Source organism: Lethenteron reissneri, chromosome 44 (assembly GCF_015708825.2).
Source record: "Lethenteron reissneri isolate LAM-NWPU_2019-01 chromosome 44, ASM1570882v1, whole genome shotgun sequence".
NCBI lineage: Eukaryota > Metazoa > Chordata > Hyperoartia > Petromyzontiformes > Petromyzontidae > Lethenteron > Lethenteron reissneri.
Genome location: NC_083822.1, coordinates 13,033,610 through 13,049,590, shown reverse-complemented (window position 1 = coordinate 13,049,590; position 15,981 = coordinate 13,033,610). Strand labels below are relative to the sequence as shown.

Here is a 15,981-nt window from a genome sequence, read left to right as displayed (position 1 = left end):
TGCTGCTTCCTCCTCCTCCTTCCTCCTGCTGCTTCCTCCTCCTCCTGCTGCTGCTTCCTCCTCCTGCTGCTGCTTCCTCCTGCTGCTTCCTCCTCCTGCTTCCTCCTCCTGCTGCTTCCTCCTCCTGCTTCCTCCTGCTGCTGCTTCCTCCTCCCTCTACTTCCTCCTCCTGCTTCCTCCTCCTGCTTCCTCCTGCTGCTTCCTCCTGCTGCTGCTTCCTCCTCCCTCTACTTCCTCCTGCTGCTATCTCCTGCTTCTATCTTCTTGCTGCTATCTTCTTCCTCTCTTCTGCTTTCGACGTCTGTCGGTCGGTCAGCCCAGATTCTTCAGCGGCCCACGTCGGCAGCAGCAGGAGGAGCAGCAGGAGGATGCTGGAGGCATCTGGTAGAGGCAACCTCAACGCCCCAGCCACCCCCGGGTAGCGGGCAGGCGAAATCGCGGGTCTGTGTGTGTCTGTGTGTGTGTGTCTGTCTGTCTGTGTGTGTGTGTCTGTGTGTGTGTGTCTGTGTGTGTGTGTCTGTGTGTGTCTGTCTGTGTGTCTGTCTGTGTGTGTCTGTGTGTGTCTGTCTGTCTGTGTGTACCTGTGTGTGTGTCTGTCTGTGTGTACCTGTGTGTGTGTCTGTGTGTACCTGTGTGTGTCTGTGTGTCTGTCTGTGTGTGTCTGTGTGTGTCTGTCTGTGTGTGTCTGTGTGTGTGTATCTGCCTGTGTTGGCCGTGGGGAGCGATAGTGTAGCGGTTAGCGCGCTGCGCTATGAACCTGGCGACCCGGGTTCGATTATCTGAACCGGTCCTGGGCCTCCCCTAGGTCGACTCGGCCTGAAATGAGTACCTGGTGCGGTGTAAACATCGCTACTGGGGAGACAAAGACGGTCGGGCGTGGTGCTGGCCACCCACCACCTCGTGTACCGTTGCGGCCTTTATAGGTGCTCGCTAACAGCACTTGCCCCAACAGTCTGTTAAGGCTATACGGGGGATTTTTGTCTTTATCTGTGTGTCTGTGTGTGTGTGGAGGGTTTGTTAGCTGGTGGTGGTTATGAAGAGGGTGGTGGTGGTGATGAACAAGGACAACAACTATCCCCCCGTGCTACGAAGGCCGGTACGGCACACGAGGGGGTGGTTGGCCAGCACCACGCCCGGCCGCCTTTGTCTCCCCTAGTGGTGGACACACACAGACAGACGTCTCAGGCTCGCTTCACCCACCGCTCTACAGCACAACGTCATCCAAATAGCGGGAGCCTCCCCGGTCCACCGCCAGACCTGAGCCTCCGCAGCTCCACCCGCAAGCTCCACCGACACCCAGCACCCCGCAAGCTCCACCCGCAAGCTCCACCGACACCCAGCACCCCGCAAGCTCCACCGACACCCAGCACCCCGGCCGGCAGGCGTCACATCACGGCGGGACGGTGTCCCGCGATGGCTGCTGTCTCGCCGCGTCTCCCTCTCTCACAGACGTCTGGGGTGCCCCCCCCGGTGGTGGTGGTGGTGCGAGGCGGGGGAGGGAGGAGCACGCGGGTGGGGGGGGTCACCAGACGCTGTCACCCTCCCAGCACCTATGGGAGGAAGCTGCGTGCACAACCACGAGTGGTGCACAACCAACAACCACCACGAGTGGTGCACAACCAACAACCACCACGAGGGGCGCGCACGTGGCGCAGAGAGCGACGCGTCTGCCGGGAGCTGCGTGTCTGTGCGCGCTGACGTCACGACGAGGACCCTCCCCCCTCCTCCCCTCCTCCTCCCCCCTCCTCCTCCCCCCTCCTCCTCCACCCCTCCCCCTCCTCCCTCCCCCTCCTCCCTCCCCCCTCCTCCTCCCCCCTCCCCCCTCCTCCTCCCCCCTCCTACTCCCCCCTCCTCCTCCACCCCTCCCCCTCCTCCCTCCCCCCTCCTCCCCTCCCCCCTCCTCCCTCCCCCCGTCCTCCCCGCCCCCTCCTCCCCTCCTGGTCTACCACCCCCACCCACCCCCCAACCGAGGCGACGGCCGAGTCGTGAGAATGTCGCCCTTGTAAACAACAACAACGACGACGCCGCAGACGAGACGCGTTGCGTCTCCCGCGGTGTGTCAACTTGACCGCTCGCTGCCCGGTGAAGCCCGATTATAATCTACGACGAAGCACTTCTTATCGTTGAGCTTTCAATCGAGACGATTTAAAAGTGCATCAGCTGCCAGTGGCTTCCTTAATACTGGTAGGAACCTCCTAGTTACACCAGCCCACAGTGGATTATTGTGTCCGTCCGTCGTGCAGGGAGGGGTGAGGGGCTGGGTAGGGAGGGGAGGGGCTGGGTGGGGAGGGGCTGGTCACCCCGTGGTGCCCTTATAAAACTCAACGTTTAACCTACTCACGCCGGCTTGTGCCCGCCCTCACAGTCGGCCATATTTGCGGAATACACCACGCCGCCGTTGACCCTGGCCATTGACCGAGCAACCCGACGTTCCTACCAGCTCCCTCCGCAGGAATGTGTTATCGGAAGGAAGAACGGTGCACACTTGAGGGCGGATATTGGCACGTAAACTAAAGATCGATCGATTCTTCTTCTCCGTTGGTGCGGCTGCTGCTGATGTAGGCGCAGAGCGACGGCTGCAATGCCACGTGCAGCTGGTCAAGCCCAGGCAGCCGCATCAGGAGCAGCAGCGGAGTCGTGAATCGTCGCTGCGGTGTCCCCTTCGGGTTTGCGGATCGGAGCGTTGCGTCGTTGCACGTTGCACGGTCTCTGTTCTGGATGGCCACGGTCGCACGCTTCTACTGCTGGAGGGTTTTTAATTTCCTATTTGTGCATCATCAGGCAACCCGCATCTACTGCCATGGCTTGTGCAGTGGATGCGGTTTAGGGGTTGACCACGAGCTTCGGGGAAGATCAAACGCAGGGATATGCTGCGCTGGGTCTTTCACCAGCAGTGATCGTGACTTCTTGTAAACTCCATTCAGCTCTTCCAAGCTTCATCGGCGGTTGAACTCGCATGGTTGAATCGATCGATTGATTAATCGATCGATCTTGATGAGACGCATGGCTTCTTGGCTCGCCCATGTCCCGGGATCGTCAACCCAAGTGAAAAAGAAGAGACGTTCTTTTTGTTTTGAAATCGGTAAAACGGAAACAGCTCGTGATATCAAGAGCCGCAATGCAAGCGATGAATACGAGACGGAGTCCTCAATCAATAATAATTCATAACAATGTATATGTAAATTATTCATAATTAATACGTAATTATTGATATTAATTCATAATTGACGTCGCGGGGCGGTTCCTTAAAGGAGCCGCAGTTTTCCCAAACCCTGCATCCAGTCCGACTCCAAAGGGAGTCAAAGTGAGTGGACCAAATTGTTTTAGACACAGGAACAGCAGCAGAACAGTTGAGACGTCTTGTCGCACTGGTTTCATCCTCTTTAGGAATCATCGGTGGCATTGGCCACTACTTTCTGCGTGCCGCCGGGGCTGAGGTTGCTATTGTCCCGGGTGAACCCCCCCCATGATGATGATGATTATAATCACCGTGGGGAGAACCCCAACAATACCCGCCACAAAGTGACGGCGAGGTCACCACGGCGCCTGTGCCAGGCTAGGTGCACAGGGGGTCATGGCTCAGACCCAGCAGGTGTCATGGGTTGGCCGACTGACTGACGCACCAGCTGCGCTCCCCACTGTGCCAGGCTAGGTGCACAGGGGGTCACGGCTCAGACCCAGCAGGTGTCATGGGTTGGCCGACTGACCGATGCCCCAGCTGCGCTCCCCACTGTGCCAGGCTAGGTGCACAGGGGGTCATGGCTCAGACCCAGCAGGTGTCATGGGTTGGCCGACTGACTGACGCACCAGCTGCGCTCCCCACTGTGCCAGGCTAGGTGCACAGGGGGTCACGGCTCAGACCCAGCAGGTGTCATGGGTTGGCCGACTGACCGATGCCCAGCTGCGCTCCCCACCTGTGCCAGGGCTAGGTGCCACAGTGGGGGTCACGGCCTCAGGTCCCAGCAGGTGCCATGGGTTGGACGACTGACCGAGGCCACCAGCAGCGCTCCCCACTGTGCCAGGCTAGGTGCACAGGGTCACGGCTCCCAGTCCCAGCAGGTTGCCATGGGTTGGAGGACTGACCGATGCACCAGCAGCTCTCCCCACTGTGCCAGGCTAGGTGCCTCAGTGGCGGTCCACGGCTCAGACCCAGCAGGTGCCATGGGTTGGTCGACTGATGCCACCAGCTACGCTCCCACTGTGCCAGGCTATGTGCACAGGGGGTCACGACTGATGCACCAGCTACGCTCCCACTGTGCCAGGCTAGGTGCACAGGGGTCACGGCTCAGTCCCAGCAGGTGCCATGGGTTGGACGACTGACCGATGCACCAGCAGCGCTCCCCACTGTGCCAGGCTAGGTGCACAGGGGGTCACGGCTCAGACCCAGCAGGTGCCATGGGTTGGCCGACTGATGCACCAGCTACGCTCCCACTGTGCCAGGCTATGTGCACAGGGGGTCACGTCTCAGACCCAGCAGGTGCCATGGGTTGGCCGACTGATGCACCAGCGAGCAGTGCCCCCTGTCGTCGCTGCCACGAAGTCCTCGCACCGCCCCCCCCCTAGCGAGGCATGTCGAGTCGGCTACGCACCACAACCCCCACCACTCATCCCACCACTCGCCCCCCCACCACCACTCACACCTCACCCCCACCACTTACCCCGCCTACCACTCACCCACCACCACCACTCACACCCCACCACTCACCCACCACCACCACTCACACCCCACCACTCACCCCCCCACCACTCACCCACCACCACCACTCACCCACCACCACTCACTCCACCCCCACCACTCACCCCCCACCACTCATCCCACCACTCACCCCCCCACCACTCACCCACCACCACCACTCATACCCCACCACCACCACCACACCACCACTCACACCACCACCACCATTCACACCCCCCCACCACCACCGCGTGCTGTAGGCGGCCGCGGCGTGAGCGGCCTTCGAGACCCCCCCGAGGGAGGGAGGCGCGGGGCCGCTCGGGGCCGCCGAGGAAGTTGGCGGCGCGGGGCCGGGAGGGACCCTCACTGAGCGATGGCCTCCGCAAGCATCGCCGCCGTCTTCTCCTACGACAACCTCGTCCATGCGCTGGCGGGGGCCTCGGTGAGTAGGGGGCAGCAGCTCCAACCTGCTGCTTCTTCCTCCTCCTCGTGGTGCTCGCAATCCACTGACTCGGGCCCGCGCGCTGTCGTGATGATGGGTGATGGGGGGTGACCGCTCTGGTTCGACTGCGCCGGTCCGGTTAGTGAGTGTGTGTATGTGCGTGTGTTGTATGTGTGTTGTATGTGTGTGTATGTGTCTTTTGTGTGTGTGTCTTTGTATGTGTGTCTTTGTGTGTGTGTTGTATATGTGTTGTATGTGTCTTGTATGTGTGTGTGTTGTATATGTGTTGTATGTGTCTTGTATGTGTGTGTATGTGTCTTATATATGTGTGTGTATGTATGTGTGTGTTGTATGTGTGTGTGTATGTGTTATATGTGTGTTATATGTGGGGAGCGGTAGTGTAGCGTTTAGCGCGCTGCACTACGGACCTGGCCACCCAAGTTCGATTCCCGCTCACGGCAAACACCAGTGACGATTATCTGAACCGGTCTTGGGCCTCCCCTAGGTCGACTCAGCCTCAAATGAGTACCTGGTGCGGTGTGTAAACATCGTGACTAGGGAGACAAAGGCGGTCGGGCGTGGTGCTGGCCACCCACCCCCTCGTGTACCGTTCCGGCCTTCATAGGTGCTCGCTAACAGCACTTGCCCCTACAGTCTGTTAAGGCTACACGGGGGATCTTTGTTATGTGTTGTGTGTGTGTTGCTGCGTGTCTCTCTCATCATCATCACGGTGGCTAGGAGATGTTAACTACCTCGCCTGGTATACAGGAGGTCGTGGGCTCGACGCTGACACCTGCCGCTGTACATTTGGAGTTTGTGTGTCTCTCTCATCATCATCACGGTGGCTAGGAGATGTTAACTACCTCGCCTGGTGTACAGGAGGTCGTGGGCTCGATCCTGACCCTGACGCCTGCTGCTGTATATTGGGAGTTTGCGTGTCTCTCTCTCTCCCCGTGGTCGCGTGGACTTTTCTCCGGGTCCTATGCGTTTAGAGTATTTGGCTGCGATCATTTTTTGTCCACGTGATAAGCCACTTCATGGGGCTCTCATTTGTGAGAGCCAGGTCGCTTCTAGAAAAGATCTACGTGCCTCAGTGGTTGGCCTTACCTGGTAAAATAAAAAAATAGTTTCACAATTTAACTTCTCAGTTTAACACACAGGTTTAGCGACCAATATCCATTACACAGGTTTTTTTTGGGGTTATATCGCGTAAATATAAATGTGTCGTTAGACCCGCCACCACCCGTCAGATCAAATTAGTAAGGTTTGTCACGTAAACAGAACATGCCAATTCGTTACTAGTGAAGAGGAGCCTTGAGATGGTTAGGCAGGATCTTTATTTACAAGGCAACTCACACCGTTACTTCCTCATCATCGAAAACCAACCTCCAAATCCTCCAAATTCTCTCCCTTTATACAGCCCGTCTCACCCCCTTCTTCGGGTTCTTTCCCCCTTGGCAATCCTTCGCGAATGTTCCCCACTCTGTTGGATTTTCTGTTTGCACATAGTCCCTTTAAGATGTTTTCTTGTTCATGTTTTTGTTTTTTGTTTGTTGCGGTTGCACCCGATTCAAGAGCCGAATGGCTCACAGGGCTGTACCTAATAAATGAACTTTAAACTCTGTTAATCCTCCTGGGGACAATCCGATCGGAGTGTCCTCCACCCAACAATCGGATTGCGCGTCGTACACGGCAGCGCTCCCGTGACCCTTAACCCTGGGTTGTGTGGTGTTTGTGTGCGAGGATGTCCCGAACATCCCCTACATTGGTACAGCACACCGGTGTGTTAGAGAGCAAATCCAGATTGTAAATGTTGTGGATTTGCTCGCCAACACACCGGTGTGCTGTACTATGGAGTTGAACTTGTGCTGTGCTAATCAGATTCAACGTGACCCCCCCCCCCCCGCTTTCCCCTCGCAGGGCAGTGTCACAGCAATGACCGTGTTCTTTCCACTGGACACGGCCAGACTTCGCCTGCAGGGTCAGTTTTTTCGCACGGTGGCGACCCGCAAATAAAAACCCCGCCGGGTCTGCTCGCTCGCTCGCTCGCGCTACGATAGGCGGCTTCGCTGGGCGCCGTCTCTCACAGCGGTGTCGGACTTTGTGCGTCGCGAACAAAAAAAAATGTCATCACGCCGCCCGAGCTCTTGTTTGCGTGCCCAACGCGTGGCTGTTCGGCCATTGTTTGTTTATTGTTTTCAGTTGACGAGAAGAGAAAATCAAGGTCCACCCCAACTATCCTGAAAGAGATAGTGCGGGAGGAGGGCTTGTGAGTACATGCGCTCACAGATGTATTCAGATCGTCCTTAAACATTGCCGCTTAAGCTTGCTCGGTTGGTGCGTAGAATTACGTGAAGGTTTTCTTTTCATCGCTTCTCAAAATGTGAATTAATGTCCCTAATTACAGCCCACATTACAGAGTACATTGTCGTCATGTTCGGAGCTGACGTGGCAAGAATTTCTGTTGGTTTATCTTGCCCTTAACCTTCATGGAGATTATTAACAACAACCTTGTTTGCAGTAGACAATTCTGGTTTCTTAATTGGAATTATCACCCAATTAGCACCAATACCAGGGTGTTACTGATGCAGGCAAAAATATAATTTGCGAGATATATTGTGTGAAGTTAAAAATACAAACTGACTGCTGGTATTGTGATTATGTTGTCCCTGTGGTCTGAAATTGTTGTCGTTCTTGTTGTTATTTGTATCTGTATTAGACAAGCCGTGTACCGGGGGTGGTTTCCTGTCATCAGCAGCCTCTGCTGCTCAAACTTCGTTTACTTCTACACCTTCAACAGCCTCAAGACCTTGTGGCTTGACCAGAGAAACAATTCCAGCCCAGGAAAGGACATGCTCATGGGATTCCTCTCTGGTGGGTAGAGGCGCTTTGAACCTCTTTCTGTCTTCATCATCGTGGTTGTCAATCCGCGGCTGGTTGAATTCCCCCACACCTCACGGTTCTACGATGTAACGATCGCCACATTGTATCCGCACGAAAGCAGATTTCATCTCTTTGGCATATGCCCTCTTGGAATTGTTCCATTCTTGCCGATAGGCCATCACGCCTTCGAGCGATGTGTCCTGCCAAAGCCCAGTTATGTTTCTTAACCATTTACACCTCACGGTGGCGAGATGTTAACTGCCTTGCCTGGTATACAGGAGGTCGTGGGTTCAATCCCGACCCTGATGCCTGCTGTATATTTAGAGTTGCACGTTCTCCCCATGGTCGCGTGGATTTTTCTCCAGGTCCTCCGGTTTTTCCCTCCAGCAAGAACCGTGCGTTTTAGAGTATTTGGCTGCTATAAGCCACTTCGTTGAGCTATCATTTGTGGCCAAGTCACTTCTCAAAAATAGCTTTATAGCTCAGTGGGCCTTATCTGGAAAAAAAATAGTTAACGAGTTAAATGATGTCTTTAATCTGCATACGTTCTCTAATCCATGCATTAGGGGCCATCCATTTAGTACGTACGCAAAAATCTGTCAACTTGACCCCTCCACCCCTCCCTGTACGCACGCGTACTTTTTACACCCCCCCCCCACCTGCGTACGCTTGACGCACCCCTCCCCCCCCGAATCCTATAGAACAGCCGATATTTAATCTACTCAGAAACAATCAAGGATGAATAATATTGACGTGTTTAAGCAAACAGATAGTTCACCGCCGGACTATCTAACTCATTTGAAGGCCAATGCAGACAAATTATTATCGATGCTTCACCCCCCCCCCCCCGTTTCCTATGCGTACATTGTCAGTAGACCCCCCATACGCAAGCGTACGGATTTGGGTGAACCCCCCCTCCATGCGTACGTACTAAATGGATGGCCCCTCATTGTTTTTACGTGTCAATGTAATTCCCAGTACACAAATTTCTCCGTACGTCCATTGCACACTTTTCAAGATTCCGTGTCTTTCGCCAATGACCAAATTCATGAACCATATGTCGAAACAAAGTTTCTGTAATAATCATTATTTGTGTTCGCTTACTGAACTTGAACTCGTGCTGTAGAACATTTCTATGACATGTACCCCCAAGCGTGTACGCCGAATGCCCTGTACACATCAAGGAAACATCAGTGGGGGTTCTTTATACAGCCGGTCTCTCTGGTTTATTACGGTCTGATTTACCACGATCCACATTCACCACGTTTATATAACTTGATTTACGACGCAACTTCGGGCACGACTCCCGAATGCATTTGTAACGGAGTCGGTCTGGTTTCCAGACGTGACTTGGCGTGGAGCTTTTGTAATTCTCGAGTGACTTTGTGGATCGTTGACCTACGAAACTGGTTAAATACGACCGATAAAAGGAAAAACACATCGGCAAGTGATGTTTCTACCATTTGCACATATGTATGTTGAACTTCCTTCTCGCCGTACGTAGCCCGCCGTGTTATATACGACGATCCGATTTGCAACGACAGGGTTTCCAGCAATGCAGTTGTGACGTCGTTAAAGCAGTCGTGGACCACCACCTGTATTTGGCGATGAAGAATCTCTGTGTGTGCGTGTGCCTTTTCTATCGTGTAGGCGCTGTGAACGTGTTGCTGACGACACCCATGTGGGTGGTGAACACCAGGTTAAAGCTGCAGGGAGCAAAATTCCGGAACGAGCGCATTGAGCAGACCAATTACAAGGGAATGTTTGGTAAGAAATCACGAGTTGTCTAAATTGAAAACTCACTTCTTTAGAACTGATATTTTGTGTTAAGTTTGGTGTCTTTCCCCCGCACCTCCGATTAGCACGGTTGGCTACGTAGGGTGTGAAAGAAGCTCAACATACATACATCAGAAAAATGTTCCTTGAAGATAACTTCACAGAACTACTTCTGAGGTCGATTCAATGAGGCTACTGATTGAAAATACAATCGCATATCAGAGCTGGTACTGTACTGAGGTTTCATTTGGGCTCGTGTCCTGCTTTTGCCTGAAAAGAAACCCAACATTTGCCGGGGCACTTCCTGCATTCGTAAACGATGAACATTGCCGTTCCTTACAATGTGCCGGGGAATACTGCTGCGGTGTTATGGTACACGGAGGGAGCTCAACCGGCCGGATTGGCTGCAGCGTCTGCTCCCGTGCATCGCTTTTAGTAAGCATCTCCTAGCCACCGCGGACCCTGCAATTCGGAGGGCCGCCGGTTCGTTGTCGTCATTGTGTGGCTGGCGTAAAAAAGAGCAATTTCAGGGCTGCGCCTTTACCTTGGACCGCATGCTGTGGCGCTTCCTTTTCAGATGCCTTCAGGCAGATCATAGAGAAGGAGGGCGTGAGGGCCCTGTGGAACGGCACGCTGCCCTCCCTGGTCCTCGCCTTCAACCCTGCCATCCAGTTCATGGTTTACGAAGGCCTCAAGAGGCAAGCCGCCTCTGGCAAAATGAAGGTCACTGCATGCAATGATAATAACGACGTGGTAACTGCAAACCAAAAGTGACCTTTTTTGTTGTTTAGCGCATACGTTTTTATTTAAAACCGCGGTTCTACGATGCGTTTTCAGGTCATACCGCGCGTTCGGCGCGGTGTCCGATGTTTCGCTGCACACGCCGAGAGCTTCCTCACGGACCTGAACTGTTGGACATCGTGCCGAACAATGCGCGGTGCGACCCAGAGAGCCGTGCGGCAAAACCGCGAAAAACTACGCAGCAGCGACATTACCCGTTTCACAATGCGCGGTGTCACCTATCGTCACGCTCACACTCGCTGTCCTGCGTGGGTTACGACTGCGGATATTTGCAATGTTGTCTCCGACCTTAAGCTGCCCCTTTGGTTGCAGCTGAATGCAATGGACATCTTCATCATCGGAGCCATCGCCAAGGCGATCGCTACCACCGCAACGTTCCCGCTTCAGACGGTGCAGTCCATACTCCGGGTACGGCAGCTCTGTGGCAAACCCTCTGCACCATGTGGTCATCACGTAGAGCATGACTCGTGTAGACTTGCGTTCAGCTGAGATATAACGTGCGTACATACGCAAAAGGAAAGTCCTCGCTTAGCGCGTGGTGTTCACACGAGAACTCGTTTTGGCTTTAACGTGGTTCTTCCATGAGGGAACACTTTTCACACAACGCGAAACGTGCACCGTTATAACGCAATTTCTGAGTGGTCAACGGCGAACTACTTTCTAGAGTTGCGTGACTTAGCGGTGCGATACAGTAAGCGGAATCATACAGTAACGCGGCAGCGTGCCCTCGGTTATTTGTTCCGCTACCTCATTGCATGCGCGTAGCAGTACATCGTATCTCGCCAAACTTTACCATTACAATGTTAAATTTCGATTTAAAGCTTTCGTGACTGCAGGGATTCATCTTCTTGGTTGCTTGCGTTGTGGCCGAAACGTCGTGAGAATTATTTTATTATGTTTTATTTTTATTATTTTATTACTTCCCTTCTACGTGACTTTACCGAAAGAACCAAGAAGACATTACAATGTTTTTTGGGAAAATCGTTTTCGCTTTGTGCGTTTTTCACTTCACGCGGCATTTTTCAGGAACGCACCTACTACCCCGTTAGACGAAGACTACTGTACGTTAATCCCACCTCCGATGAGCACGGCTGGCTACGTACGGTGCATAAGAAGTTCTACACACATAAATTAAACCACAATTATTTTACACGTTGGGAATAAAAATATCAACGTTTCATCTCACAGCCAGCTGGACTTAAGGAAAACTTCCTGTGTGGAATTCATAACGTGCATTGTGCGGGCTCTTCAAATACCGAGTTGTTTTTTTTACTGAATTACAAAAAATCTGGCCCTTTTTGTCACCTTGCTTGTCGACCCCCATGAGCTTGACAATCCGTGGGAAAGGAACGGGAGTGGAGTTGGGAAAAACCTGACTCTTGAGTAAGAGATGTCGGGCACGATTGAGACTTGACTGACTTGAACGTGCCTGACTTGATGTCTCAGTTTGGACAGTATGAAAGTGGGAGCAGTTCGGGGGTGTTGGGAAGCCTGAAGAACATCCTGCTCCTCATCAGCCAGAGGGTCAGGTGAGGTGTCCACCACACAAAGTGTTCAAAACATGAGTAATCGCAACCATGTAAATACTCGTATGAAGGTGCTTATTCTACAACTGCCTATTGTTTTGTATCTACTAGCTTGCAAAAGCTAGTTTGCAAACAACAACAAAAACTCATTGTATATCGCAATGTCTTTTGCTCCAGTGTCTTAGTCCAATGGTGCAATCCATTTATATGACCGTGTTTGCCTTCCCACAATATAGAAAGCAAGGTGTGGCTGGCCTCTACAAAGGATTGGAAGCCAAGCTTCTGCAAACTGTGCTGACCGCAGCGCTGATGTTTGTCCTTTACGAGAAGATTGCTGCCCTGACCTTCCGCATCATGGGCCTCAATTCACAAGCCACACGCTGACATTCCTTCGACCTGTGCCCTCCTCCTGTCGTCGTCATCATCATCGTCGTCACGCACATCGAGGGAAACAGCAGCAGCATGTTAACTACCTCGCCTGGTATACAGGGTTCGATCTCAACCCTGGCGCCTGCTGTATAACTGGAGTTTGCACGTTCTCCATGTGGTCGTGTGGATTTTCCTCTCCACATTTATAATCAACATCACCCTTTTAGAGTATTTGGCTGCTATACATTTCCATAAGCCACTTCGTTGAGCTGTCATTTGTGGCTAGGATGCGTCTGAAACAGAGCTACGTAGCTCAGTGGGCCTCTAGTTTCAGTAAAATAACGACAAATACATTCCTATTGACTTGTGAATGTTCACAACTTCAGTAGTAGACTCGATTATCCACGTGCGGTTAATCTGATTTGCGGATTAATCGCGCAGCCTGAGATTTTAACAAATTAATAACTCGTGGATTTTCCCTTCCGCCCGTATTAATAATAAAAAAATAGTTATTATTCTTTGAAATGTTTATGACAAGTTAGATGCTTAAACCAAACAAATATGCACTCTGGTTAATCAGAAATCCACGTGATCGCCTCAACAGTACAGTAGTTGCAATATCTTTGCAATGGTGGGCGGAGTTTGATGTTGATTGGCGTGGCGCTGCTGCTGTCCACTTAGTGGGCCGAGTCTTCTGCGCCGGGAGCAGGAAAATGTTGTCACTGCACACTCATCGATCGGTCGATTCTACATTGAAAGAGCAAGCATCAAAATCTGTCAATTGTGCTTCATTTTGAGTGCTTTATCTGATCATTTATTTTGTGAGTTTTAATTTATACCTATATCAGTGGTTTTTTGGCATAGACATCCGCTGCAAATGGTTATGTTTGGATTATCCATGATTTTGAATTATCCGCGTCATTAGCACGGATAATCGAGTCAACCGCACTTAAATATACTTCTAAATCGCTGTTGCTGAGCACAGTTGCCCGAAGGCCCAACACACCAAGTGGCCAGAAACAAAGAGCACTATTGAAGGTATAGATAAAGAGTGAATACATTTGTTGAATTTGCTTAGGTTATAAGAACTTGGGGGGGGGGGGGGGCGGGGAAGACAATGGGTTCGAATTCCAAACTGGATCGGTGCAAAGAACGAATCGAAAACAGAAGTGGTTTCACCGGTGTGCTGGCTGGACAAGGTGTGTTCTCAGCGTGGGTGGAAACAAATCAAGGAGTGAATTTCACGGGAACGCTAACAATGGTACTAGCCATAGAAGACTCACCACCAGTCAAACTAATTGCTTGAAAATAAATCTTAACGGCTTCGATCAACCTGACCCAAACGGTATGATATTGTCCTACATTGATATATAGCAGACTAACATTTATCAAGCTTGGTGAAGGGTTTTTTTGGCGTTGCTGATCTGTAACCTAAAACTGGGAAACTATTACAACAATCTAGATGCTTACACCAGTCTACAGCATAATACTATTTGAACACTGGACATACGTTAGTGTGGATGAATTTGTTAGTAAAAGTTTGAATAGCCTAGCGGTTAGTACATTTGCCTTTGGGCCAGTGTGTACAAAGTTTGGAGTGACGTTCCTTTGCCCTCCTAATCCCTGTGGGGAGTCGTGAAAGCACGCTCGTGCATTAACACATTCCTGCGGAGGGAGCTGGTAGGAACGTTGGGTTGCTCGGTCAATGGCCAAGGTCAACGGCGGCGTGGTGTATTCCGCAAATATGGCCGACTGTGAGGGCGGGCACAAGCCGGCGTGAGTAGGTTAAACGTTTAAGGGCACCAAGGGGTGACCAGCCCTTCCCCACCCAACCCCACCCCACCCAGCCCCATCCTCCCCACCCAGCCCCTTCCCACTCTCCACCCAGCCCCACCCCTCCAATTTTTGGATGCACGACAGACGGACAGAATAATCCCCTGTGGGCTGGTGTAACCTGGAGTATCCTACCAGTACAAAGGGAATTGTCTACAGGTGAAAGTACACTGTGTCCCAGTGTCATAGTCCCAAGTAGATACGGCAACACCAAGTAGGGACCTTTGTCAACATGCTGCTGGCCAATGCAGGTTCGTGAAGTTTAGAGATCTCGCTCGCTGCTACAGAGAGAGAGCTGTGGACATCAATTCAACTCGGGTCGACAGGTTGGGGTCGCAGTTTCGCTAACCGCTGCGCCACCACTCCCACGACAGCCCGAGTTTGCAACTTGAAAAGTATCACGTAATGCAAAATGTATTGGCCCACCAAAGCTCTCTCGACAGAGATAATAAATTAAGAATATCAATAAATACATTAAAATTTAATTGACTCAATTATTCGAAGTGCTACGGCAGGAAAGTAAACTTGGCAAACAGGTCGAGGTGCATTTATAGGGTCATGAATTTTACATTCCATTTCATATTTGTAACATTTTGATTTTGTTGAAATATTAATTGAGCTGCCGTGCCATTTAAACAAGCGTTTGCCGAATAAACAAATTAACAGGTTGCGACTTGATTCTCGTTCATGTCATCCACGCACATGTCGCATTACATATTTGCAGTACTCTACACCAGCAGGCCAGTTCGCACGCCTCATTCATGAAGGGGACATTAAAGACAAAGCCACGGGATGTGTGTGACCTTGCAACACCAACTCTGCACCGTGCAGTCCACAACTGCAGTCAGCGCACCTTCAACAGGAGGAGGTATACTCTTAGGTTTTTCGGTAAAGCCACGTAGATAAAAAATAATAGAAATAAAATAATAAATCACGTTTCGGAGGCAAAACAAGTTTCCGTCATCAGGTGAGACCGTCACAGCTAGATTTACTGTCTCAAGTGAGGCAAAATGCCAAGAGTCAAGCTCTTAAATACAAATATTCTTAGGTTTTTTCGGTAAAGTCACGTAGGTAAAAAATTAAAATTAATAAAAAATAAAATAAAAATCACGACGGTTCGGAGGCAACACAAGCTTCCGTCTTCAGGTGGAACCGTCACAGCACGATAGCTGTATCAAGTAAGAGAAATTACAAGAAAACAGTCCTCTATATATACTGGTTGAGGGTGGGAGTAGCCAAGGTAGGCCCTGGATATTATTATTGTGAGGTTCGGTGCGGCTGAAGCACGCTGTTAGGAATGAGCCTTTGTTGTGTAGACTGGTTGAACTCGGAGGTTCCAAGAGTTGTTAAGGTGCGGCTGATGTAAAGGTGTAAACGGGACTGAGCCTTTTGTTATGTAGAGGTGGTGCGGCTGAAACCGCTGCCAGGAATGAGTCTTTGTTGTGTAGACTGGTTGGACTGGGAGGTTCCAAGAGTTGTTCAGGTGCGGCTGATGTAAAGGTGCGGCAGCTGTGAATGGGACTGAGCCTTTGTTATGTAGATGAAACAGCACTTTTGCTACGTTGCTGGGATTAATTCTAGATTTGCCAAATATGTGTGATACAACTTAAATACAAGTTTAAGGGGGGGAAGGGAAGGGGGAGGGGCTTATCTGAATGTGGAAGCCAATGAGTGGA

General features: G+C 51.6%; 1 protein-coding gene across 3 annotated transcripts; it reads left to right on the top strand.

The window, feature by feature from the left end:
* The first annotated feature begins 4,748 nt into the window (after nucleotides 1–4,748).
* On the top strand, nucleotides 4,749–14,975 carry SLC25A17 (solute carrier family 25 member 17). 3 transcript variants are annotated; one of them, XR_009756398.1, is made up of 10 exons: nucleotides 4,749–5,117; nucleotides 7,038–7,098; nucleotides 7,320–7,386; nucleotides 7,837–7,991; nucleotides 9,651–9,767; nucleotides 10,354–10,499; nucleotides 10,614–10,713; nucleotides 10,890–10,985; nucleotides 12,024–12,106; nucleotides 12,340–14,975. XR_009756398.1 is itself a non-coding variant. In XM_061569831.1 (9 exons), exons 1-9 carry the CDS (start codon nucleotides 5,049–5,051, stop codon nucleotides 12,485–12,487), a joined length of 972 nt encoding a protein of 323 aa, XP_061425815.1. In that variant the 5' UTR covers nucleotides 4,751–5,048; the 3' UTR covers nucleotides 12,488–14,975. The 3 variants fall into 3 exon arrangements, 2 of the variants coding, with proteins under 2 accessions (XP_061425815.1, XP_061425816.1); XM_061569831.1 differs by lacking the exon at nucleotides 10,614–10,713 and having other exon boundaries at nucleotides 4,751–5,117; nucleotides 10,354–10,529; XM_061569832.1 differs by lacking the exon at nucleotides 10,614–10,713 and having other exon boundaries at nucleotides 4,754–5,117.
* Nucleotides 14,976–15,981: the final 1,006 nt, after the last annotated feature.